A 27,241-nucleotide genomic window follows, 5' to 3' on the forward strand; every position below is an offset into this window, starting at 1 on the left:
AATTAATGATGCATTTCACTGGTCCGGATTTGATGGCATTGAATGTCTATGCACTTCAATTTAACGATATCCTTGATTTAATGATAAAATTTTCCAATCCCTTGGCAATGGTTAAATCGGGGTTATACTATACTTATATTAAGCTACCTCTTAAATAAATGCTATTTAACACTGTTAAATGCTTGTTATTTTGTTGTTTAGAAAGTGATGAATAAATAATATAATTGGCTCTCGTTTTACGCGGGTTTATTTTACGTGGTTTTTATTATGTGGTTAGTTTAGTTTATGGGTTAGTTTTTATTATGTGGTTAAAGATTTGACAATTTTATTTTATTTTACGCGGATGAGTTTCGGTTTTACGCTGGTGCAGCAATGCAAACAGATAAAATTTTTCCCTGTTTTAAAATCCAAACTACTAAAGATTTCAGATTGCACGTAAAAAATTGCATTTTGAAGTGCTAATAATCGAGCTTGGGCCACTGGAGACATTTTAATGCAATCAGTTCCAGAGCTCTTTCCAGAAGTAAAGTTATTAAACTCACACAGTTCAGAACTCACTGGAAGAAGAGCTTTTAGGAGTGACAAAGGAGGACAAAAACAAAGAGGATACCGACATCAATGACATAGAACCAAAATGTTAACATTGAAAATTTTGAGCCATCTTGACAATAAAAATGATCTTTCTGATTTGTTAGTGAAGGAACAATCTATCATGGAAGGAAGATTCTCTCATGGAAGATTCTATCATGGAAATGATCATGGATGCATTTAATGCTCTGCAAAACAGAGAAATATTCTGGACTGTCAAAAGACTATCATAGCCAGCTCCTTTTCATAAACACTAAATTAATTTGAGTTTTCTTTATGCATGTTGGCATGTTGTGCATAGCAATCGATATAAGTACACATTAAACATATTATACAATTAGTGATCACAAGAATGAAGTATTTTTTTTTAAATCTACAGAACCTAACCTTTATTTTAACACTAATATTAAGTCTCAATTTACTCGGTTTCGATTTATGCGGCATTTCCGAGGAAAGTAACCCTCGCGTAAAATAAGGGTCTACTGTAATAATAAAGAAAAATGAATGAAAAACACATTTCTAAGGTTGCTATGAGCCTGGGACAAGAAATTACACTTTTCTAGAGAATTGACCATATGCATGAGAAAAAGATGCACAAAACAAAAATCATGAGATGCGAGCCATAAAAGAAAGTTAAAACATTTTTTCGACCACTTCACTTAATTTGTCAATATCACTAGAGTTTTTGTCTTCAGTACACATTACAGCATTCATCTGAGATGAAATATCTGCAAATAATGTATTCCATACCCAAGGGCAATTTTCCTCCTACAGAAAGAAACAAATAAAAAGTGACATTCATTTCCTGAAAATCTTAAATTACACTACATTCAGTTACTTCTTAATATCTTAAAACAATTTAACCACATGGTGTTTTAATGTTGGAAAATTACCGAGGTAAAATAATGAAGCACACAATGAAACACCTGTAGCTGTTGACCACTGTTCTGACAATTGTCTAGAAGAAGCTGTGCGGTCCATCAGCACCATACGACCAGGTATCTGTCATTGCGAGCTGAAGTCACATTTCGGGCTGAACTCTAAGATTTCTGAGCTGTCTGACTCTCGTCCGTCCACTGCTTCCAAACACGCATGATTGTGCTGCTGTTACGCTGCACACGAGCAGCTACTGCACGATAAGACAATCCAGCTTCACAAAGGCTGATGATTCTGCCCCGTTCAAACTCTGAAATTTACTCAAATTTCGCTTTCTTTCATCAAAGAGGCATAGTAAAGATTCAGTTAATGTTTACTCTAGCATATAACCACCGATAATCATACATGCCTTGCTACAGCCGTCTATTCTTATTCGGTTCTAGATGCCATTCAGAGTGCGCTGCTCAGCATAGGCATGCGCTACCAGTCTGCTATTCTAATCATTTGCATATCATGCCCTACTTTATATTTCTTGCAATTTTCAGCTCACTCGCGTAAGTCCTTTGTGGTGTTGCAATTTTCACAAACAGGAGTGTATTTTGTAACTTAAAACACCAGTTCTAAAATATTCAATCATTTAAACAAGTCGACCTTAAATAACAATGCCACTTCATTGGTACTGTCCAGAAAAAAAAAAAAAAACTACTTTGAAAATGTTCATACCACTCGCAGTCCACACTTTAAACCTGGCACACTATGAAAAACATGAACGCAACATCCGCCTGTCAGATGTACGGCTAAGTTAAAATCACCCCTTTGTTCCAAACGCAGACGGAAGGCAATACCAATTGCATGGTAAATCCATTTCAGGCATACTCGTGCAACGGCAGAGGATACCTCACGATATGCTGCAAAGGTAAGCTGAACAACATCCATGCAAAACATGAATCATTCAGTAGCAGAGAACACCTCACCATATACTGAATCCAGTCCAGTCCGACCGGCTCCGTAATCAGCTGTATGCCAGATGAACCTTCCGGCCCTGTTGGCCTAGCACTTAACACATTAACTCCTTAGATTTTATTTCCTTTTAAAAAACTCCTTTGTAACTTTAAGAGTGCAGTTTTAGAATTTCCCCTGCAGGCTAACGAATCTTCTTGTTATTTAAATATCTCAACGAAACTTGCACGTCCTCTGTCCGTTCAAATCAATCTCTTGAGCCCATATGCTCACATCAAAACAAACCGTCTGCAGTATGGAACCAAATGATAAGAGAGATATTGATTGATTGACTTGCTATTTAAGCAGCCACTGTTACCCCATACATTACAACATCATCAAATTTTGCATACAATGTCTCGCATAGCCAACTCAACTCAGTTAACATTTAACTGTTAACAATTTTAAATTTGTTTTCTGCTATGCAGATAGCCAAAAGTTCCTCAACTCTTGAGATTTGACGTCACGTTGTTGTGATGGGCAAACACGTGATTGACTGTTGGGTTTTCAGACACTTAGGAGATTTCGCTCGCTTGCGGGTTATCTATCACATTGAAAACGGGACCACATTGTTTGAATCAAAAGAAAGTTTACGTATTTTAAAAATTTCTAGCTTTTTATGAAATTGCTCCAAGAACATTAAAAAATAAACGCTTATGCCAACAAGTTTTTCACAAGTAACAAATTTTAAACTAACGCAAATTTCTCGCTTGCAACACAGAATTTTTGTTAAGGAATGGCTGAGTGTAAGTATCCTGAATATGAGGTTCATGAATGAACTTCATCCATTTAGCACCACTGAAATACGGAAACATTGTACTAGTCGAATCATTGCTTTATTGGTCTATGCAAATAACCACTCCTATTTTCCACTCTCAATTTGGAAATTAATTTAATATAATAGTAGCAGCTAAACATGCTGCTTAAAGCTAGAGAAGAGAAAGCGTCTTCTAATTAAAGTAAAAGTAAAGACTCCCAATATGCAAAAGAAAATTGTGATCCAGCGGATGAGCTTCACAGCATCAACCATCATCATCTTCATTTTTTTATTTATAGTAATCAGGGTTCGCCGATATATATCATGATATATATCACTATATATATAGTGATATTTATTTTGAAAATATCATGATGTTTTGATATTTTCAATATTTATTTTTCTAAGTACAACCTTGTATAAACATTATATTTATTAATCATATTAAAATATTCATTTATAATGTAAAATAATCAAAAAGCAAAATACTGCATTAATATAGGATGTAATAAATCATTAGGAGTATTCATTCTTTATTTTACAGCCATAAAATTGCACTGTGCGGCAAAAAAAACCCCTTCAAAATGCTGACTGACCCCCTGAATCTGAATATGCCCAGCGTTCCCCCCCTATATGGACCAATTTTTTTAAAAGGCCTCCCAAGTTTTTCAATTTTCCTTAGTTTCAGAGCAATTATTATTATTATTATTATTTTTTTTTTTTGGAGGTTAAAGGAGCTTTATATTACTGCTAATATAGTTTTGGTGAGCAAGAGAGGTTCACAGTTTAATATCATGGAAATCGATAGCAAAAAGGGGGACTTGGGGGCATATACCCCCACCCCCCAAAATATAAGAAAAATCACAAAAAACAATCTTTCTACTCTGCTTTTTTAAAAAAGATGGTTTAAAAAAATTTTTTTGGTTTAGAAGGAGAGTATAAGACTTGCTTCTATGATTCCCACGTCTAAAAAAATTTTCGTGATGTAAAAAAAAATAAAAAAACCTATCTTGTGAAAGTCGCACGTTGCATATGATGGCTCTGAATCAGAAGAGGGGGGGGGGGGATTTCTAAAAAGGGGGCGTGAGAGGGGGAAGGTTGTTGTATTTGGAAACAAGGGGTCATTTCACATAAGAATCAGCCAGAAAAATGTCTTTTTAAATGAAGACCCGCGATTCAACTCATATGCAACGTGCGACATTCACATGACAGTTTGTTTTTTTACATTGCGAAATTTTTTTTGGACATGGGAGTCTTAGAAGGCGAGTCTTATACTCTCATTCTGCACCAAAAATTTTTTTACAAACACTTTTTTTTAAAAAAGCAGCACAAGAAGATTGTTTTCGTGATTTTTCTTATATTTTGGAGGGGTGTACCCCCCAATAGAGGGGTATACCCCCCCAAGTCCCCCCCTTTTGCTATCAGTGTCCATGATCTTGAACTTTGAACCTGTCTTGTGCACCAAAACTATGTTAGCAGTTAATATAAAGCTCCTTTAACCTCCAACAACAACAACAACAACAACAAAAATGATAATAATAATTGCTCTGAAACTAAGGAAAATTGAAAAAAACTTGGGGTGCCTTTAAAAAAATTGGTATGTATAGGGGGAAACGGAGGTCATATTCGGATTCAGGGGGTCATTTTACATAAGAATCAGCTGACGAAATGTTAGAAGCATTTTGAAGGATTTTTTTTTTTTTTTTTTGCCGCACAGTGTTATTAGTAATAAAGCAATTTTAATATACATTAAAAATACCTAGTTGAAAGTTAAAAGTTGGTCAAAAAAAAAAAGGAAAATGTCTTATGGATGTATTCTGACTAATGCATATTACAGTCAATTCATGATAACTCGAATCTAAAGGGACCAACGAAAAACTTCGACTTATCGGAAGTTTGACTTACCACTAGTTTCGTTTTTAGACATTCTAGTATTAAAAATCATCGCACAATATGCCCAGTTTAATCAAAAATATTGAGAGAAAAAAAAATTAAAAGTATAGTTTTGATTTTGATACTGCTGGAACCACTTTAAAAGAGCTGATTCTACTTCAGGAAAGGTGAACATCTTCATTTGTTTTAAAGTCGTGTTCATGGATTCTACCGCTTTAGAAGTTTCTCTTTTTCTTTTAATATCATGGACAGAGTACTTGTTTAAACATCTTTAATAGTGAAGAAAACTCTGTCACTCAGAAACTTATCAGCTAATGATTGAAATAAGAATGAAAGGGAACTCCTTTTAACTTAGGTCAGCCTTTGAACAAAGGTACAATCAGTTGACTTGACAGCTTAAAAGCAAATTCGTAGTCCAGCAACATGTTGAAGTGTAAACAGTACAGTACAACAAAAGAAAACAAGCTAACTCATTTTTGCACATGTAACTACTTTATCGCACATTGGCTAAACAGGTGCTCATATTGCTTAAGAGGTCTATTGTGCAGGAATTGCAAGTGAAAGTGAATTAATTTTTCTCTCATAGTCACTTGTTTCTTTATTTTTTTTTCGTTCTTTCAAAATAAATTTCAAGTCATCATTGAAAAAAACTTAAAGTTAAAGGAAGTTAACTTTGAGATATTGAGAATAATTAGCATGGAATTATAGACAAAGGGGTCGGGACTTGATAAAAACTTTGAGTTATAGTAATATTCCAGTTATCGCACTTCAAGTTATCGCGAATTGACTGTATTTACTTAAAATTCATAAAAGTAGCTAACCAAAAAAAAAAAAAGTGTGAAGTAGCTTCTGCTTAGGTAATTCAATTGAAATTAATCAAAATTTAAAGTAATATTTAAATTCTAACATACATATAATCAAAAAATAACATACTTAAAAAACTTTTCATGTTTTAATTTTACAATTTTATATTTATGAATGTGATACTGTGACATTTTTCTGTGATTTTACTCGGCACATGCATAGGTGGTCAGTTTTACAGAGCACATAAATATAAAAGTTAGTATCCAATGTAATAGCCAGTAATACCAGTAATGTTATATGTTATCTCTAATACATTAAATGAGCACATGTCACAAATGATTGTAAATGCTATTTATATTTAAATATCAATCAAAGTGCATAAATTTTTACATAAAATGTATATTTATGAATATAAATGATGGAAGAAATATTAGTTTTAAAATTGATGCATTATGATAATAATATAAGAAAATAAACAACAGTGATTTGAACAAGCAGTTACTTACAGCAGCAGTTTACGGAAGTTTATCGAAATATGTATCAAAAAACAGAGGGCATAATACAATGCTCATCGTTTAGATCGGTTCATTTAATACTGATTAGTAACTATAGATGGTACAAATCACATGATTCTTTAAATAATTAGATTTCATGAAAATAAAATATTTTTATTCAATAGCAATTAAGTTCAGAATGTTGTACAAATGTGCACTTTAATTTCTAAACTTTCTCTTCTGTGTGGGACCATCAAGGACAGATTCAACTTTTAGTTACAAAAGGGGTCATTTCCGCAAGGGAGGAGGTAGGTCACAAGCCTCATATTCAGGCACAACAAAGAGTTTTGGGTTGATTTTTTGAAATATAAGCCAGGTTTAGACTATCTTTAGTAATTTAAGGGAACTCATGACCCCATGACCTTCCCTTTGTATCCGCACCGGGCCATCATAAATTACAAAAAACAAAGATTGATTTTTAGACTCCTTTTCCACCTTTATATATAGAATGCTAATCCCTTCCCTTCCCTCCCCTAACAATAAACATTGAATTATTATGCAACCTAAATTTTCCCTTTTCAGCATTGCATATTTCACAGATGCATTCCGACATATGCATATTAAATCAGCAGAACCCCTCCATTCCCTTTAACTAAAATTACATTTTTGCCACTGGCAAAGGTACATTGGTGTGCAAAAATTAAGGACGAAGTCGAAAAATTAGCATAGCAGCTGAACGAAGAGGCAGAGCAGACAGAAAGACCTATCAGGAGATTAAGTAAGGTGATGTACAGTAGCACATGCGCAGATATGCAGGCAGACGTAATGGGGGAGTGTCTGAGTAGTATAAAGCATGTTGTCGGTGTAAGATCAGTATTTCTGGCAAAGAGATTGCACCCCATATAGCAGTTAAAATCACACCGAGTTGCTGCCTCAGCGAGAAATGGCGAATAATCAATCTGTTAGACGACATCTGGATACTTTTACCTGAGATCGAATCATTGGAAGTTGGAGGAAGGCCGCAGTGTGACAAGTGTGGCTGTAGAGTTCGGAATTGCTCACAGCATCGTTTCACGACTTTGGGACTTGACTCAAACTACAGGAACGGCTAGCCGGGGGTTCAGTAGAGGTCGTCCACGAGGAACCATACCCGCAGATGACCGGTATATTGTCTTACAGGCCAGAAGAAACAGGCGGCAGACAGCAGGAGAAATCGCTAGACACACGACATAGGCCACTGGACGACCGATATCGCGTTTTACCGTGGCCTGCAGACTGCACGGTGGTGGTCTGTTTGCACGACGCCCTATACGGTGTGTACTTCTAATGCCTACCCATCGGAGAAGGCGTGCTCTGTGGTGCCGGGAACACCAGAATTGGAGAGACAATGAATGGGGACGAGTACTCTTTACAGATGAGAGCAGATTCAGTCTGAGTAGCGATTCTCATCGCATATTCATCTGGAGAGAGCGGGGAAGCTGCAATCATTCCTCGAACATCATTGAAAGGGACAGGTATGGAGGTTGCGGTGTTCTCGTTTGGGGAGGCATCATGCTTGGTAGTCGTACAGACCTTCACATCTTCGACGCAGGTTCAAGTCAACGGGACCCGTTATTGTAATGAGATTCTACTTCCATATGTGCGTCTTTTTAGAGGCACTATAGGTCCGCAGTTCCTTTTAATGGACGACAATGCACCATGTCATCGCACAGTAGCTGCCGAACAGCTCTTAGAGAGTGAGGATATTGAACGTATGGATTGGCCGGCACGATCTCTGGATCTCAATCCCATCAAGTATGTATGAGATTTTCTAGGCAGATGCTTGGCAGCTCGTACCTTACCACCAGTAACGATTCGGGAGCTTCGATTGGCGCTGCAAGACGAATGTGCAGCAATGCCTCAACAACTCATTGACACCCTCATTCTCAGCATGGGCAGACGCTGTGAAACCTGCCTAGCAGTCGGGGGAGATCATATCCCCTACTAAAGACCGGATGTTTCTTGCTGGACACCCATCACAGGGATGTTTCGGCCTTCAGTCGCATTGCGCTCCATGCTACTTTTTCAATAAAGCTTCTTTTTATCCCTCTGATTTCTCTTTTAGTAAGTGTTGCTTACATTACACATGTCCTTACGTATTGGGGATCTTACGGTATTAAATGTGTTGATTTGGAAAGCTTTTGTACAAAGTTATATTGAAAAAGACGTCTCGTCCTTAATTTTTGCACACCAGTGTAGTATAAAACGACAAGCACCACAGCAATACTCAAGTTATTTGGACATTTTCAAAAATGCTTAAAAATTTAAACAGTACCTTCTTTAGCACATGTTCTGGCAGCAATCTCTTTGTAAGTAGTGTTAAGTCTACCCCGTCCTGAAAAGCAAAAGAAAAAAAAATGCAGAGCAAAATTATCATTAATCAGTAAAAATTGTATACTACATTATGTATAGTTAAGGTGCACACTAAAATATTTAAAAGAATAGATGTACAGTAAAATGAAGAATCTAAACATGGGAAGAATAGTTACTTTGGTAGACACTAAAATAAACAGCCTCCAAAGCAGAGATCAAAAACATATGCAACACAAAAAAAAAAAAAAAAAGAAAAGAAAAAAAAAAGTCAAAATTTATGGAAAGATTGGTGATAATTTTGTCCAAAAGCATGTTGGATGTTTGAAGTTTGTCTCAGAGAAAAATAAGTTATCATTGCAGAAGGAACTGCTATAAAATCAGTCATTGCAATTTATAGCTAAAACGTTGGAAAGAAATGATAATTCTTTAAGCCCTTTTTTCCAAAGAAAGGAAGGATTGGAAAGAAGGGCAACATAAGTCAAAGGGAGGTTAATTAACGATAAGTTGTTAATCAAAGGAAAATGGACCAAATGAGGTTTGTGTACTGTTGTCTCCACTTCTTGCAACTTTTGCAAAATAATATATATATATATATATATATATATATATATATATATATATATATATATATATGTATATATATATATATATATATATATATATATATATATATATATATATATATATATATATATATATATATACATAATAAAAGTGAAAAATATCGAAAAGACCACACCAAGAGCCCATAGATGAGCAACGCAGCGAAACTAAAAAGCCAAGTAAATATAAAATTAAGCAAACAGAATTACAAATATTAAACAAATTATAAATAATAAATGATGATAAAAAGGAAAAACACAAACAGCTATTAAGTAGGAATAGATAAAGAGTGAATCCAGAGCTCATCAGCCGTGGAGGATTCATTAATTATGGTCAAAAGACCAAAATTTTAACTATGAACTAGAAGAGAATGTTTAAGCTCCAGTACACGTAATATAGAGTAACAATGGGCAAAAGCACCACTTGCTAAGCTAAAAACAATAAACTAGAGCTCAAACCTAAAACTAGAAGCAGGGGGTTTCGCCTCGACTAATTAGGAAAACAAGTTCCGATAATTAGCCTTACACAGGACAGTACCTGCCTATAACAAAATTGTCTTACCTAGAAATCCACGTAAACAAAACCAAATCCATTGTTCAACCTGATAAAAAAACATTCCATTTGTCTACAAAACATTAAAAACATAAAAACAAATCCAGAAATCAGTCCATAGACATACCGAGTCGCCTGTTTCGCACGTGTAGCCTTCGATGAGCATTTCGCTTCTTTTGAAACTGTTTAACTGTGTAAATGTATGATACAACCGTGACAAACCATTTTTTATGAATCACCGGGGTGGATGAATTTTTTACACGTGCGAAACAGGTGACTCGGTATGTCTATGGACTGATTTCTGGATTTGTTTTTATGTTTTTAATGTTTTGTTGACAAATGGAATGTTTTTTTATCAGGTTGAACAATGGATTTGGTTTTGTTTACGTGGATTTCAAGGTAAGACAATTTTGTTACAGGCAGGTACTGTCCTGTGGAAGGCTAATTATCGGAACTTGTTTTCCTAATTAGTCGAGGCGAAACCCCCTGCTTTTAGTTTTAGGTTCGAGCTCTAGTTTATTGTTTTTAGTTTAGCAAGTGGTGCTTTTGCCCATTGTTACTCTATATTACATGTACTGGAGCTTAAACATTCTCTTCTAGTTCATAGTTAAAATTTTGGTCTTTTGACCATAATTAATGAATCCTCCACGGCTGATGAGCTCTGGATTCACTCTTTATCAATTCCTACTTAATAGCTGTTTGTGTTTTTCCTTTTTATCGTCATTTATTATTTATAATTTGTTTAATATTTGTAATTCTGTTTGCTTAATTTTGTATATATATATATATATATATATATATATATATATATATATATATATATATATATATATATATATATATATATATATATATATAAATTTTAGTACTAAAACTAAAGCAAAATGTCATTGAAATGAAAGACTTACTCTTCTTGTGTTTACAAAATTGGTAATAAAACAAAAACTTAAATGCAAGATTAAAAAAAAAAAAAAAAAGCTATGAGTTAAGTTCTCAAATGCATAAGAATAAAGAAAGTCATAGTAGCCCTGAAACCCATGTTTCCAGTTACCTGAAAATTTGTGCTTATTAAACTTGCCTTATTATCTTTTATCAGTTAAGAAATGTTACTGAAATTGAACTTTAAATGTGTTTGGGACAATCATAAAATTTCAATTGCGGGCAAACTATTTCAAAAACTTTTTTTCAGTCTGTTATAAGTAGTGCCATTATTTATACTAATTAAAAAACACATTAAAAAAGGTAAAGTTGAATAAAAAATATTTAATCAATAAAACTATAAAGATAATACTGGCATAGTGAGTAAAATAAACTTGTTGTTTAGAGAAACATCCAATAATGACACTTTGGCACCAAGCTATCCTGTACAATGACATACACAATAGGATAAATGATAAAAGCTGCTTCAAGGTTATCCAAGGTTAAGGCTTCTTAAGAGTTGAAAATCCCACCTCACCTCAATAAAAGGGTTAGGGGGTCACCCCTAGAATCCTTAGATTCAATACATAAGGCAAATCAGAATATGGAATTTATATGCATTTAAAAACAGTTATGACAATTACACCTCCCATTTTCACCAATAGGAAAACAAACATAAGTTTTAATCATTGTTTTACATACCGGCCTCTTCCCATTCTGGACCCTATTACCTTGGTATTCCTAGCCTGCGCCATGTGAGGGCCATGACTTGTTGAGAACTATTGGTATAACTTACAGTTTTTGAACATGATTATTAATTAAACTTTTAGGATTTTTCATCACAAAATATAATTAAGACAGCAGTAAATTAAAAATACAAAATAAATAACACCCAAAGAAAAAATAAAAGAAAACTTTTTGCATTTCTTAAATTTTGATATCTATAGCATCCTTAGGATGAAGTTTGAAATGAATATAATGGGTCATTGATACATTGAATAATAAAATGAGTCACTGAACAATGATGAAACTTCATAAAATAATGATAACATATCCACTTCAGACATAGCATTTTGCAATTTTATACAGAGATAAAAATTCAATAGCATATACACAAATATTATTAACAGAAGAGCTTACCAAAGATTGAAAAGCAGCATGTTTTGTTAAGTCGCTGTTTAATTCTTGAAATGTTGCAATTTTACTGACAGCAACACTAAAAGAGTTTTGATATCATATAAAAGTGAAGTACACATTACAAATAAATAAAACAAAATCTTCAAAATACATAAATTTACTGAGAATTTTTTCAAAAATTCGATTTTTGATCATTTTTCGGAGTCACCATTTTGGCTTAAATTCAGAAGATCTCTCTAATTTCTTTATTTTTCAACCAATTAAGCTGAATTTGGTATCAATTTCAAGCTAATACTTTTCTCTTTCAGTGTAAATGACAGAAAGTATTCTACGAAAAGTTGGGTGTTGCCACACTTTATCTAAAGTCAGTTTTTATTGCTTTTTCAATTGGGAGATTAAATAGTCATATCTCCGAATTACCTACAATGATTTGCATCAATTTTTTTGTAGCATATTTAAATCATTCTCTTGCTATGTAGAGAAAAATAGAAGGGTGTTTTTTGTTGTTTTGAAATAAAAAAATAAAGTTGTTTTGCAGAAAATACAACTTTTCTATTGCTTTACATCCCCTTTAAGCTTAAAAAAGTCTAAAAACTATAACAATTAATACTGACTGTCAAAGGATAAAAATTGATTTGTATCAATAGCTAATCGCAAAAAGATGTTCACTTCGGAAAAGAATTGTGCGAAACCTCTGCTTCAGACAAAACACTGCTGATTGAAAGTATACTAAATATTAAGAATAATAATTTGAAGAATAGTGTAAAAGAGAAATATTTCTAATGGCATTATTTTGCATTTTTTTTGACATTAATTGATGAAAAAAAAGAATTACTATTGAAAATTTCTCATAGCATAAACTTGTTTGGATTACGTATTACCTAACAATGATCTTCCACTTTTACAATACTCATGCAATATGCATCATTCTTTATTTGCTTTGAAAGTGAATCGACGAATAGCCTCCGTCGATTATAAAATGTGAAATAAAAGGCATGCTTGTGTGGACTGTATTTATTTTAAAAATTTACTATTTCCTCTGTATTAAAAGTTGAGAAAATAAGAATTTCTATCAGTAAGTTTCAAAGAGATTTTAAAATGCACTTTAATCAGCAAATTTTTTTTTTTCCATCTCTTAATGTTTTTCAATCAAAAGTGTTTCTTTTTTCTTTCTTTTATTTTTTTTTTTTGTGTGTGTGGGGGGGGGGGGGGGAGGGAGGAGGAGTCTGAAACGGAGGTTTTTGCACAATTGTTTTCCAAAGTGAATAATTGTTTAGTAGCAACTAACTATTGATACAAATCAATTTTTATCCTTCGGCAGTCCAGTATTAACTGTTCTGAAAAGTTTTTGGGCTTTTTTAAGCTTAAAAGTGATTTAAAGTAAGAGAAAACTTGTAGTTTCTGTATAACGAACCTTACTTTTTTTATTTCAAAACAACAAAAACACCCTTTAACTTTTCTCTACATAGAAAGAGAATGATTTAAATATGCTACAAAAAACATGCATTTCATAGCAGGTACTTCGGAGAGATGACTTATTTAATCTCCCTATTGAAAAAGCATAAAAACTGATTTTAGATAAAGAGTGGCAACACCCAACTATTCGTAGAAGACTTTCTATCATTCACACTAAAAGAGAAAAGTATTAGATTGAAATTGATATCAAATTCAGGATAATTGGTTGAAAAATAAAGAAGTTAGAGAGATTTTCTAAATTCATGCCAGAACGGTGCCTCCGAAAAATGATCAAAAATCGAATTTTTGAAAAGATTCTCCAAAGCGTAATTTTCATTCAAAAATCCTCACAAAAATAATTGAAGTTTATCTCATAGATATCTATTTGTAAAAAAATAACAGATAAAATGGAAGATATGACAGCACGGTCAACTATTTAATTTAGGCAATTTGACGTGGAATGATCCATAGCAATTTTTGTGTACTACAGGCATTTAAAAATACTTGCCCGACTTTTAAGCAATATTTTGTCACTTTTTTGAGGGCAAGAATAAAGAGGAGCCCGCAAATAAAGGCTAATCTATACTAATATTATAAAGAGAGAGGGCGGATTTTCATGTGTTTATATGTTCGAGGTAATCTCCAGAACCACTGCACCTATTTGAAAATTTCCTTCACTATATGAAAGGTGCTTTCTTACTGAGTAACATAGGCTATAATTCGAAAAAAAACCGATAAATAGTTCATTTTTTATTCCAATTTAGGCCCAAATTTCACGTAAATTGCCTATTATTGGCTATTAAAGGGGTAAAAAAAATACTTGCAGATATTAATATTATATATCGTTGAAAAGGGTAGAATTATCCACATTCTAATTAATTTGTTTCGATGCTCTAACTTAATTACGGCGGGAGTAATTTGCGTTTTTATCTTGAACTTTTTTAGGCTTAGCCGAAATTTAGGCACTACTTTCTTCATTAAATCTATCAATAAAAAGTGAAGGAATTCTCCCACAGTTTTCGTTTTTACACCATTGGAAAAAGCGACATTTTTTACTCCAGATCTCTCACAACCTGTGGTCGAAAAAATTAGCTTCTATCTTCAAAGGAAAAAGTTACAAGCGTTTTTAAATCAATTTCGAAATATGTCATTTTGATTCAAGTCAAAAATTTGAAATTTTTTTTTTCTTTTTTTATTTAAGCCTGATTGTTGAATATATATCATTTGACACAATTTTTATTCTCAAGGTAGACCGAGCAAAGCCGGGCAAAGCAGCTCATAATATATAAAGATTTGAAAGCTACTGTTAATGTGATTTTACACCTTTTTGTTTGTTTGGCAAAACATTTATTATTGCCAAAGAAAAAACATCCGCTTCACTCGCAAAAGAGCTGGGTTTCGGTAGCGTGATCGCTTGGCACGTTAGGCGCTGAGCAGTTCAGTCTAGGATTATTGTTTTAAGGCAACCGTTAATGTAATTCATTGTTTTGAAAGAAAGAAACTTTTGATTTGTTTTTATCTGAGTGAAATGTACAACATTTTCTTTCTTTCTTTTTTTTTCTGATGACGATTTTTGAATGTTCCACGGGATGGTTTTTACTTTCTTTCTTTACAAATATCGATTATGATAGCGTGGTTGCTGGGCAAGTTTTGCGAGACACGACAATAGAGTTGTGGAATTATTTTTACATATGAAAGATAAAATTTGATGTTTTTTTTCTTGTTGTGGTTCATTTGGCGAAGTATTTTAAATTGCAGTAAAAACCGCTTCACTAGCTAAATAGAGTTTTAAAGCAACTGTAAATCTAATTTAATAATTTGACGAAAAGTTTTAAATTCCAAAGAAACTTAAATAGTTTTTTTTTTTTTTTGAAAAGGTGTGTACGCATTTTATACAAAGACAAATGATCATTTCACATTAGAGGGGGAGGGAGGGTCAATTTTTTTTATTCAACGGACTTCCATTAAATTTTTAGCACGGACATCGCTGTCCGGGTACTGCCAGTGAATTTGAATGTATTTGGAAAAAAAAAAAAAAAACGCAACAGAGTGAAAGAGTGAAATTCAAAGCATAAAGTGGTGAGGGACGACTGTATTTGAGTCCTTAAACCAATAAGGTGAATATTTTGTGACGGAAAAAGAAAAAATAACTTCAAAAGGTTTGAATTCAACATACTGAAGATAAAAATGGACACTAAAAATGTTCATTGTAAACAGTCATGTAGAAAATGAGAAGCATTTGCTTTGAAAAGCAGTTAATACATTGTGGACTGGTAACTTCCAGTTGATTGGTAACAAGATTCACAATTGCCAGGTTTTGTACACTGGTAACATTCTTACTATTTTGAACAAATAATTTGCACTTCTTGACAACTCTAAAGGATCCTGGCTCAAATGACCAGGAGCAAGTATTTGAGAGGATTTTCTAAACCAGTCCACAATAAATTAAGAAAATAATTATATCATAGAAAGGTTCATCGCATCTGAATATATTAACACACCTTGGTGCTTTGGCAACATCAGCAGAAAGTTCTTCATCCTTCAAGTCATCCAAAGTAGGTATCAGTGGAATTTCTGCAAAAAAATATGATTAACTAAATACATCAAGCATGTATCAGACATAATACAAACTAGAGATGAAAAAACTAAATACTATTTTTGAAAAGTTGTTTTTAAATTTACTGCAACATCAGTAGCTATTCAAGCAGTTAAAATTAAATATTTCATACATCATTCATTCATTTCCATAAAAATTTAAAAAAAAAAAATTAATTTGAATTTTTGGCATCTTGAATTCAAATTATGTTTTTCACAATCACGAGCGTGTGTGTTTGTGTAGGCGCATGTGTGTGGGTTCTTGGGTGCGTAAATGTATGTATGTGTGTGAGTGAGTGTTGTGTACGTGCGTGTGCGTGTAGGTGTTCGTGTGTGTGTGTAGGCGTTCGTGTGTGTGTATGTGTAGGCGTTCGTGTGTGTGTGTGTGTAGGCGTTCGTTTGTGTGTGTAGGCGTTCGTGTGTGTGTGTGTAGGCGTTCGTGTGTGTGTGTAGGCGTTCGTGTGTGTGTGTAGGCGTTCGTGTGTGTGTGTGTGTGTGTAGGCGTTCGTGTGTGTGGGACATGGACGCCACCGCCCAGCAAAAGTGGATTTCGGGGGACAGTGCTCAGGACCAGCCGCGCCGCCGCCGGTGGACGGTGGTGCTGCAGGCCTGGTCCAAGCTGAAAAAGGAACCATAACGTCAAAGACAGTCAAATAAAAGCAATAAGCAATCGTGATTGCTCAAAAAAAAAAAAAAACGAGTATGTTGTGGCCACAAAAACTTGCCGACCATCCCAATTTCTGAATTATCGCCAAAGCAAAGAGCAAAAAATGAAAGTTATTTTAAAAGCCTTGCTTGAATTAATTACAAATATTTTATTTGTTAACAAATATAAGATGGCAACAGTTAAAATTTTTAAATCATCGAGATAAAATTTCGGATCATTTCCCAACAATTAAAATCATGTGAAATATGCAGACGACAGTCAATTACGATTTATCTTTCTTATTGTATCATTTATAAAGCTATTTTTACTAGCACCAAAAAAAAAAAAAAAAAAATCAGCCCCTCTTGGAGCGATTGGTGCCAAAATTGAACCAAAGTCTGTTTACATATAGGGTCACATTCATTCCAAATTGCATTACTTCTTGAGATATAGCAATTGCAATGAAAAAAAGAACATTCGATTGCATCATCCTTTTTTCAGCTACTGCCGCCAAAATAGAATCAGCTCTTGTACTCTCTAAGGAATACTTGTTGATAAATTTTTGTTTGATTCCGTTCGTTATTTCTTGAGATATAGCAGACACAAGTTACGACAAAAAACGTTCTATACCTCAACCTCCGTTTGAGCTATTGACACCAAAATTGAATCAGACCCTGTACATGTTACGGGCAACATATGGGCCAAATTTTGTTTGATTCCACCAGTTACTTCCTGGGGAATAGCAGGCATACATATAACTCAAGAAACGTTCCATTGCTCCACCCTCCATGGAGGAATTCGCGCCAAAAACCAATGGCACAAGTTCACATAGGGGCACATATGTGTACCAAATTTTGTTTGATTTCATACGGTGGTTCTGCCTGTAGAGCGGCCACAAAAAACTGGGCACACACACACAGACATTTTCCAAAAATGGTCGAAATCGACTTAGCACACCTCAAAACATTCAAATCCATCAAAATTCGAAAATTTGCACAAAACCAATACTTTCTTTTATATATTAGATATAGAAGAAAGTAAAAAAAAATTGTTTTTTTGATACAAAGTGTGAGAGCAATTTTTTGCCTGTTACCTTTTTCTGTAGTTTCCTTAGTAGCTTCTAAGATACCATGCCACAAAACATTGGAAATTTGGGAATTATTTATTTTTTCCTTTTATACTCCATGAGCCTGCTTACAATGACCAAAATATGTCTCATTGGAGGTATTTTCAAAATAAGATAAGAAAATTCCATATAATCAGGGAGTAAAACATATCATCACAAAAAGAATTTACAACCAATCCTAACTCCTTGTCAGGAGGAAAGTGGTTTAATTCAAACTAATGTTGGCAGATTGCATGTTGCTATGTAAATGTGGGTTATGCAAAGCCATAAGCAAATTCAATGTATCTCCTTTATAAACATGTTTTAAGTGAAAAGGGCTGATTTGTGGAGAATCATCCAAATAACAATTTTTTGGTTATCATGAAAAAATACTGAAATAAGGGTAAAAATAAGTAGTTTTACGCTTTTCAAAGTTTAATCTAGGGTAGCAAATTCAAAAACATTGCATGAAAATAATCCAAAAGAAAACAAATACCATTTGTTGAGTCTGAAGCAGTTGCTTCCACAAACATTTCCTTAGGCAATGACTCGAAAGTTTCTCTATTAAACAAAAGGAATAAAATAATTTTAGCTTAGTTGCAAATTTTTAATTGAATCTGCTCATAAGCAAAAATAATACAGTGTAACCTGTGTAAGGTGACCACTTGCGGTGCACTACTTTAGTAGTCAACTTAAACTGGTGGTCAACTTATAGAGTTTGAATTATTTGATATAAATCTAATTCTGTGCATTAAAATAGCAGACAACTCAGACAATTGGTCAACTTTACAGATTTTACTGTGCTATCAATCTAAAATCTAAATGACAAAAATGCATGACAATGTTTTAAAACTCCCTCCATGAATTACTGTAACAATTAACAGTGCAATGACTAATTTTATGCAAAGCATCTTAAGAAACTAGCCGCCAAGGCGGCTAGTTTCTACTATGACCATTGGATCCTTTCACACATTTTCAGCATGCTCCATAGAAAGAGAGGTTGCTGCATTTTGTTATTTATCTAATTCTTTTAATATTTGGTTCTCGTCTAAATTTTACCAAAATTGTCACAAGTGTGTGTTATCAAAACTAGCTATATGCAAGGGAAATGAACTGAGTTTGTATGCACATCAAGGGTTTTAAAAGGCATATAATACAGTTTTAACTTTCATTCAAAAAATCACTGAAACACTATTTCTACATTTGGCGACAATCTAGATTATTTCTAGAATTTACTAGAATAGTGCCATATTTTAGTTCAAAACTTAATCAGAAACTGCTCAGCTCTTTGCAGTCAATTTTCAGTCAGTCAACAGTGATGTATTATTCAGTTGTTTAGAAAGTTAGCCCACTTGCAAATGTGCTTTTGTTTAATGTTTTACCACATGCTGAAAGTAAATATATGCTTATCCCTATGTTTTTGATGTGCTACAATATTTAGTTAATTGCTGGAAATTTTAGACATTTGATTACTTTGTTTGCAATTATTGTATTTAAATTTGGTGTGCTTTTTATAAGAAATGATTCATATTTTTAAGAACATCTGAAGTATAGGAAAACTTGAAAAATTATCAAATTACTAAGCTAACATTAGTAAGGATGGCAAATTAAATAGGAACACAGCTATTACATGCACAGCTTCAGAGCTAAAATTTCTTTTAAAGAGTCAGAAACATTCATTATTATAAAAGAACTATAAATCAAACCATCAATACATAATATATTAAAAAGATTTCAGAACATTTAGAAATAAAATTAAAGAATTCTGTTTAAATATTTACAAACCTAGAGACATTTTTAGATCCTCTTCGCAACCAATTTCTGCAAAATAAATATTATGTTACAATTATTGTTTGTTCAAAAATAATCATGTAACATTAACTGATAAATTTACTTTGGAAATCAGCAAAAAAAAAAAAAAAAAAACCTCACATCTCTGAATCCTTAGTCAATTCATACTTCACATACAAATCATACATATTCACATAAACACAAACATACATGTATACAGCAGATAATCAGTAAGTTACTGCCTTATAGTACCATGCTTGAGGACTTTCGTCAGAGTGCTAAATTAATTTTAGCCATAAGTTTAATGGTAATCTCAACTACAATGAGAGAATATCTGTCTCCAGCTCGGTTATCAACTATTCCAGACTGATGAATCCATAAAAAGAACAAATTTCAGTCCCTGGATGCCACAACCAGGCTGTCGGTATATTGCATGGAATTCTACCCAAGCCCTGGCTACAAGATGGTAACTCACAGCTAATTACCTAAGCTTTTGCCTTCACTTAATGAGTTGAATAGCACCATGCTTGCAGGCTCTTGCTGGTGTGCTAAATTAATTTTAGCCAGCAGTTTGAAGGCAATCTGAGCTACAATGAAAGGACATTTGCCTCCAGTTCTGTGATTGACAATTAAATACAAATGAGTCCATAACAAGAATGAAATTGCAGTATCTGGATGTCATAACAGAGTTATTGGAATATTGCATATAATAGTGGATATTATAAAAATTGACCAAGGTGGAATGAGCATAAAGCGGTAATTCATTCAATACAAAGTAATTGTTTGGTTATAAATGAAAGAACAGCCACTGCAGTGCAATGCCACAACTATAAGGTAGGTTAGAGAGAAGTCTAGAGTATATAATCTAAAAAAGGAATTGTGCTAACATTTTGCAATAATGCAGTAATAAAGAGAAAGATTAATAATAGACATATGTACAAAACGTTGAAAAGTATTACTTTATAAATATCAATGATTTTCAACACATACTTAACTGAAAGAAAAATGCAGGAAACAAACTAACTGAAGAATCTAATGTAAAACATAAACTGTCGGATATCGAGCTGTAGTTTAACTTTTATGTTCTACAACTGTTCCACTAAAAAAGCAAACCAATGTTTAGAAGGGACCAGTTAGTTTATTGAACTAATACTGTATCTATTTTCCTGTATGATTTAAGCTTGAAAGTTTACACTTTGATGATTTGCAATTATATTTTAATTTCTTATTGTAATCCATAGTGCAACATATGGGGAAAAAGTTTTTCCAAATTTTACCATTTTACCTAACTATGGCAGAAAGGATTTACCACTTCTTATTGGATTACAGAAGGGATTCAGAGAAAAAGTTTGGAAGCAATTGTTTTAAAAACATTTATAAAATCTTCTGCTTTAATTACTACTTTCATTTTGAAAAGTTAATAACATGTGCAAAAAGGAAATATTTTTGCCAATAAATTTTTCACATAACTTCAAAGTGTCATTGAAGAAAAACTCTGGCAGTTATTGGTATAGAAGGTAAGTGCAGAATGTAGTTGATTGAAAAAGAAAGCAGTTTCAATGAAGATTTTCCTAATCCCGTAATAATATGTCAGGAAAACAAATGATGAAACTGTTACAAACTACCGACATGATCATTGAATACAATTTGATCAATACCTCACACATTACTGATTTCAAATAAAATTAAAACACCTTTCAAGAGTTTTCAAAAGCAAAACAGTTGTGACATATGTACTTTATTTTTCCTGATCTAGGTTTATAATAAATAAATCCTGAAAATAATTCCATCATTAATTTATCATTTTACCCAGGGGTGCCCACAATCAGTGGCAGCTTGAGAGCAAAAGAAGAAGTCTGCGATGCAGTTTTGCGAGGCCTTTTTAGACGAAAAATATTCTCAGACAAATAAATGAATACATAGAATTAATATTTGTACTAACTATTGGCACTTAGAGTTCCCAATTCACTTCTTAATCGCTATGACAAAACTTTTCGTGACTTGTAACGCAATCAAAAAGACGTTTTTTTTTTTGGGGGGAGGGGAGGGGGCACATTGAAGAGGGAAAATTACCTGATAAAAAGGGGGGTCCAGGAACTCTCCCCTGGAAAAATTTTGAAATTTGTAGTTACAAAACGCCATTTTAGGCATTCTTTGGTGAAGTTAGGGGAAAAAAGCCAGAGGGGTTTCAGCGGAAATTTCTAAAAATTGAATCTTTAAAAATGCAATTATATGCCATATTTATTGACTTTAGGGTCTGAGACTGTCCCCGCTTGATTCCTTTTTTTTTAATAGGTCTAAATCAGTTCCTTCTCCCACCTGAAAATTCTTGAAATTGAAGTCAAAAAATCAGTACAGAAAAACAGATATTTCAGATATTCCATAATGCTTTCAGTGTGTGTGCGGGGGGGGGGGGGGGGGGGGGGGAGAGTTCGGAGGAGCAGCAATTTGAATATTTTCTGATTTTTAGACCAACTAGGAAAAAAGAAAAAAGGACAAGGTGAAGGGAGTAAGAGCTCGCATTTGTTAAAGCTGACTCTGTACAGTCTCCCCTTCATGCACTATTTTGATTACTTTTGTGTCTGTTGTATTTAATAAGAGCTTCAAGTGAAAGCATAGAAATTTCTTAAAACTTCTGAGAATTTTGTGAGGCCCTAGCTATGTGAGGCCATCGGCAGTTGCCGCCGTCTAGCGCCGCCACTGCCCACCATGAGTGGGAGGGGGGGGTGGGGTCATGGCACATGGGTGGTCATGGCACAGACTTGCACCATTAAAAATTTTAGGGGGTTGTTGAGAGATATTTTTCTCTTTTCTAGGGGGGTTATTGCATTTGGACTTGAGGGGGATCTTTGCAGTTTTAGGAGGGGTTGCGCCCTTGCTCAAAGGGGGGGGGGACCCCTGTTTTACCTCACTTCTTGCTTACTCATCATAACTAATTCTTTTTGTTTTTTCTTAAAGCACAATGTAATGTCCATTTAGAAGCTGATATGAATGAAAAAAAAAAAAAAAAATCCACCATAATAACAAATAATCACCTTTTAGATGAGATGTCATCAGCCCAGCCAGCAGTTTTTCTTGCACGAGGAGGAGCTTGAGGGCCCAATGTTTCAGAAAGCTGAAAGAGTTACCATACACATAAAAATTAATTATTCCAAATGACTTTTAAAAAACAATCAAAACTCACATTCAAATTCGGAAAAACTCCCCCAGAATTTTACAATTTGTTATCAAACTAAATTATCTTGCACTCAAAATTCTGCAAAAACAAAAAGCATTTAGTAAGTGAAATACTTCTGCAAGTTTTCATTCAACAGAAGAACAATTGAACAAACAATAAAAATTTGAACTTTAAGGTAAATAAAATACAACAATTACTTTAAGTGAAAAGAGGAGTATATTATTACTTTTTTCACTGAAACTGTGCTTTTGAATATAACAAAAGCATGCATAGGTTTTAAAATAGCTTTGTTTATAAGCGTGCAAAGTGTAGCCATTATCAATTTTCAAAAAAGCTTCAATAACATCTCACTCTTGAATTTCTCTTTTCAAATGTGATGAGCAGATAGAGTAATTACCTCAGAAGAAAAGTCAGATATGAAATCAAGAGAATCCTTCTTTTGATCACATGCGTCAAACTGAAGATTAAAGAGATTTTACAATCAACATCAAATAATTACCATAGAAAAATTCCAGAAAACCATGAAAAAAATTTAATCATTTACTTCATCCTCTTATAAGACTCTCATTTTTCTGCTACTCTCATTTTGTTAAAGTGCAACATTAACTGGAAACAAAAATTCCGCTAACATTTTCAAAACATTTAACTTAACTCAAAAGGTAAAATTAAAATACATTACACTAAAATTATTGAAATAAAAACAAAAATAATCATCACCCACAAAATAGCACTGTAAAAACAAGGTAAGTAAAAAATAGCAGTAAAAATAGCACATGAAACAGGGTAATTGATCATTAACACAAAAGAGTTTTAACATTCAAAAAATTGGGTGAATTGTATGCTGTAAACATCATTTAATTGAATACTTCCACCCATTTTGCCTCTTCAAAATAGTGTTTAAGTAAATATTGTAGAAAAGCATCTTTTTTTTTTCCTGTGCAATCCAGTAACTGTAGAATTCACATTAACCACTACACGGCATTGCCAGACGAGTAACTTTAATTGAGGTTTTACTGTCCATTTTAGTAGTTTTATTTGCTAGTACAGGGTTGTTTGGTTTTTTCTACCCTGTAAAAACTGAAGACTAAAATTGCAAAGCATATTAAGTGCCAATTCTTGCTTTTTTTTTAAAAAAAGTCAAAATGAAGTAACTGCCAAGCATTTCACTGTGGTAAACATTTATGTGCCTATCTCCCTAAAAGTAGTTAAAATAACGTTGTTAGGGTCTGCCAGTGGAGCAAGAGTTAGCGCCCATGGGGTGGAGAGCGCAGTAAGTGCCATTGAAGGTTATTAAAGGTTACTTATCTTGGTCTCTTTTTGTTTAGTACCAAGTCCATAATAGAAAAAAAAAAACAGTAAGGGCCAAAATCTACGTGGAATCTTATTTTTGATGCCCTGTAAATTTTTTTATTTGGCACATATTGTGTTTTCCATTTTCAGTCTTCAACTAGTGGAAAAAAACAAACTGTCTCAGACAAAATATTACTTCGTGCATTTTCTAGTAACAAGCAATATTGTAATAACGTTCAACTGCACATTCATTTTGCTGAATTTGACCTTTTTTTCAGTAAAAAATTGCGTAAAATCAGAGCAATTAACATCTTTTTTTCTACATGCAGGGTGCATGCTACATTGAGAGCTTTCAAATCCATGACTTTTGCTCGTAGTTTTCCCTGATTCACGGAATGCAATATTTTCACAAAAAATATACATTTTTACATGAACGGTCTAAATAATGGTCTGTGCTTTGTGAAAATAAAACTCTGAGCCATGCTTAGCACATATGATTTTGAAACCTCAAATTAAAGCAAAACATATGCTGAGTTACGTTAATAAATAAATAACAATTAATTCAACATGATTTGAGTTTCATAATCAACTGCCACCCTAAACATTCTTGACTTTTTAGACTCGAAATTTTTTTAAATATTCAAAAATGTAAGATAAATACTGGGGAAAATTAAAGATAAAGTTTAGAAGTGGTATAATGCTTGAACTGACTTGGATGCAAATAGGTTAGAATTTTCCAGTGGGCTTGGCAAACTGACAAGAGTCAAAAGTCTTCAACATCACTATATAAAATACAAGAAGGGCTAAAATCAATGGTAAACACAAAAATTATTAATGTGGATTTAAATTCGAATCTTATAGTGAACAAAAATGAGCAATTTTATTGAAGTGGATGCAATCAGATTTCAAAATGCAGAAAAAGCCGGAACTTAGAGTAAAACATGGTTACAATGCGTAAATATTATATCTAATTGATAAAATTTGTTTTTTATGTGTTTTAGAACTCACAGTCCAATGGGGGTGTTTCCTTCAATCAAAAGTATTACTATTAATCACTGAAATTCGTAGAATAAGAAAAACAAAGAAAAAAAAACATGGACCCAGGAAAAACTTTTTATTTTCCCAACAGTTATTTTTCATTTAATTTCTTTTATGTCTGGTTTCAGAAATTAGGTGTGGTCTTTATGACGTCACATGTGACGTACTTTGCCACGCTACTCCAGTGGTGCACTGAATGTTTAAACATTGTTGAAAAGAAAAGATTGCCATCAAAGAGTAATATTAATAGCAACCATAATGATAATTTTGAATGAAGGGTTTTCTGAAGCAAGCAGGAAATTCATTACTATTATTGTGCTACAATACTTTTATCTTTAGCCCAGTGCCTAGTGGCAAAACATTTTGCTATGTGCTAATGACATCAGTGTATGGTATTTCATCACTTGTGATGTCAGACGCAGAAGCACAAGAAATGAAATTGATCTGCACATCAATTAAAATAATTTTAAAAAATACTAATATTTGTTAAATTATTTAAGAATACAATTTATTAAGTTATATCCTATATTTTTAAGCATGCTCTTTCAGGAAAAAAAAAAGCTTTTAAATTTTCAAAAACAACTCAACTGTCAATTTCCATGATTTTTGAGCATTTTTCGCTGAAAATATGATTTTCCAAGGCTAATTTCGACTATGATTGAAATCCAGGCCTTTCAAGGGACGTGGATTAGATTATAATTATTTTTCAATCATGTTTAAAATTATTTAACAACATTCAATAAATATTATAATTGAATTGCAATAAAATTGAATTATACAAGAATTCTACTGAATCATAGCAAAAACTTCACATGTCAAACATATGAAAAATTGGTGAATTTTGATTTTGTCCCTTTTTTTCAGCGATCCGAACTTTTTACATAAAAGTGAACAAAATAGAAACCTCAGATCTTATTGACTTAAAGTGCTTCAGTGCAAAATAACATATTTTAATATATTTATAATAAATGAGTTATTATACAGAAGCATTCAAGCTCCAAAACTAAACATCTTCAAACCGACAAAACTTGAACTAATTTAAAAAACAAATTCTATTCTTGCTAGATAACCTGAAAACATTTAACTTTTTGCTTCAAAAGTAAGCAATATTAAAATCTGTATACCTTTCTAACAGGACTATCTTTGTCGGACCCTAAATCAAAATCGTCTATTTTAGAAGAGCTTCTCTCATCTTCCTGTTTTTTATTCTTTTCTTCATGTTTTTTATCTTCTTTTTTTCGGCTTTTCAGAGAAAACTGAAAATTCATTCAAACATTGAAAGTCACATCTTTTAAGAACAAAATATAAAGCTATGGAAATAAAAAAATAAAACAATAAAGGATAGAAGCAAATGCTTGATTAAGCAATCAGCTATACAATATTACTAGGACTAGCTCTAGTAATTTTGCCACTCAGAACAGCGTTTTTTCTCTCCCTTCTAGTTCAAATAAGTTAGCTTTGCCCTCCACATTTATGCCAATTAAATAAACAGTAATAGAAATAAAAGGAGCTTCATTGTGCACATGACAGTCAAAATGGATGACTCTCAGGAATTTAGTGATACTCGAATTGGTTTTAATTTTGAAACTAAATACTTCAATGCAAGAAGGAACCCAGCATTTTTAGAAGGTAGGGGGGAGCTTTGCACGATCGTACGGTGTCTCTGCAGTTTCGCCGACCCGAAGTTTCCATCCCCTCTGTTTTTTAGTTTCAATCATACCTTTTGATTCATGATACATTCATGATACAATGTCGGCGAAACAGGGGATAAACCGTTCGCACAATTCCAGCACCGCCAGTGTTCATGACGCTCATTGCGCTCATTGCTACACCACTAAAAAAATTTAGCTTCTGCAGCAGTGTGCGTAAATGCACTTGAACATTAAATATTTTTTAAGACTCTCTCACTTTAATATACATTACCGAAACACTTATTTCAGTACACATCTTAAGACAAGTAATAACATGAGCAGTTCCAACCGAATGATCATGATAAAATATTTTAAGCAATCCTTAATGAGAATTATATCAATCAAACGAACAATCTTTTTGTACAAGAGCAAAATTTTCATCATACTTATAAAAAAGTTTTTTAAACACACTTACCAACATTTTGAAGTTTTGTTGAAGTTTTTAGTACGTTCTTTGGTTCTTTGTTACTATAGCAACT

At 33.1% G+C, this 27,241-nt stretch overlaps 1 protein-coding gene across 1 annotated transcript; it reads right to left on the bottom strand.

Annotated features, from left to right (window-relative positions):
- Positions 1–1,092: 1,092 nt before the first annotated feature.
- Positions 1,093–27,241, bottom strand: LOC129225078 (intraflagellar transport protein 43 homolog). Its single transcript, XM_054859632.1, has 9 exons — positions 27,178–27,241; positions 26,196–26,327; positions 22,601–22,680; positions 19,560–19,595; positions 18,271–18,335; positions 15,930–16,002; positions 11,977–12,052; positions 8,726–8,785; positions 1,093–1,356 (listed from the first exon to the last, which is right to left on the bottom strand). The coding sequence occupies exons 1-9, from the start codon at positions 27,181–27,183 to the stop codon at positions 1,222–1,224; spliced, it is 663 nt and encodes a 220-aa protein (XP_054715607.1). The 5' UTR covers positions 27,184–27,241; the 3' UTR covers positions 1,093–1,221.

The sequence above is a fragment of the Uloborus diversus genome, chromosome 6, assembly GCF_026930045.1.
Source record: "Uloborus diversus isolate 005 chromosome 6, Udiv.v.3.1, whole genome shotgun sequence".
Taxonomy (NCBI): Eukaryota; Metazoa; Arthropoda; class Arachnida; order Araneae; family Uloboridae; genus Uloborus; species Uloborus diversus.

Excerpts from the sequence above, each read along its gene's own strand:
- LOC129225078 (XM_054859632.1), bottom strand. Across the intron at positions 8,786-11,976 it reads ATGCTGCTTTTCAATCTTTG|GACGGGGTAGACTTAACACT; the intron begins GTAAGCTCTTCT and ends TTTGCTTTTCAG. Across the intron at positions 1,357-8,725 it reads CAGAACATGTGCTAAAGAAG|GAGGAAAATTGCCCTTGGGT; the intron begins GTACTGTTTAAA and ends TTCTTTCTGTAG.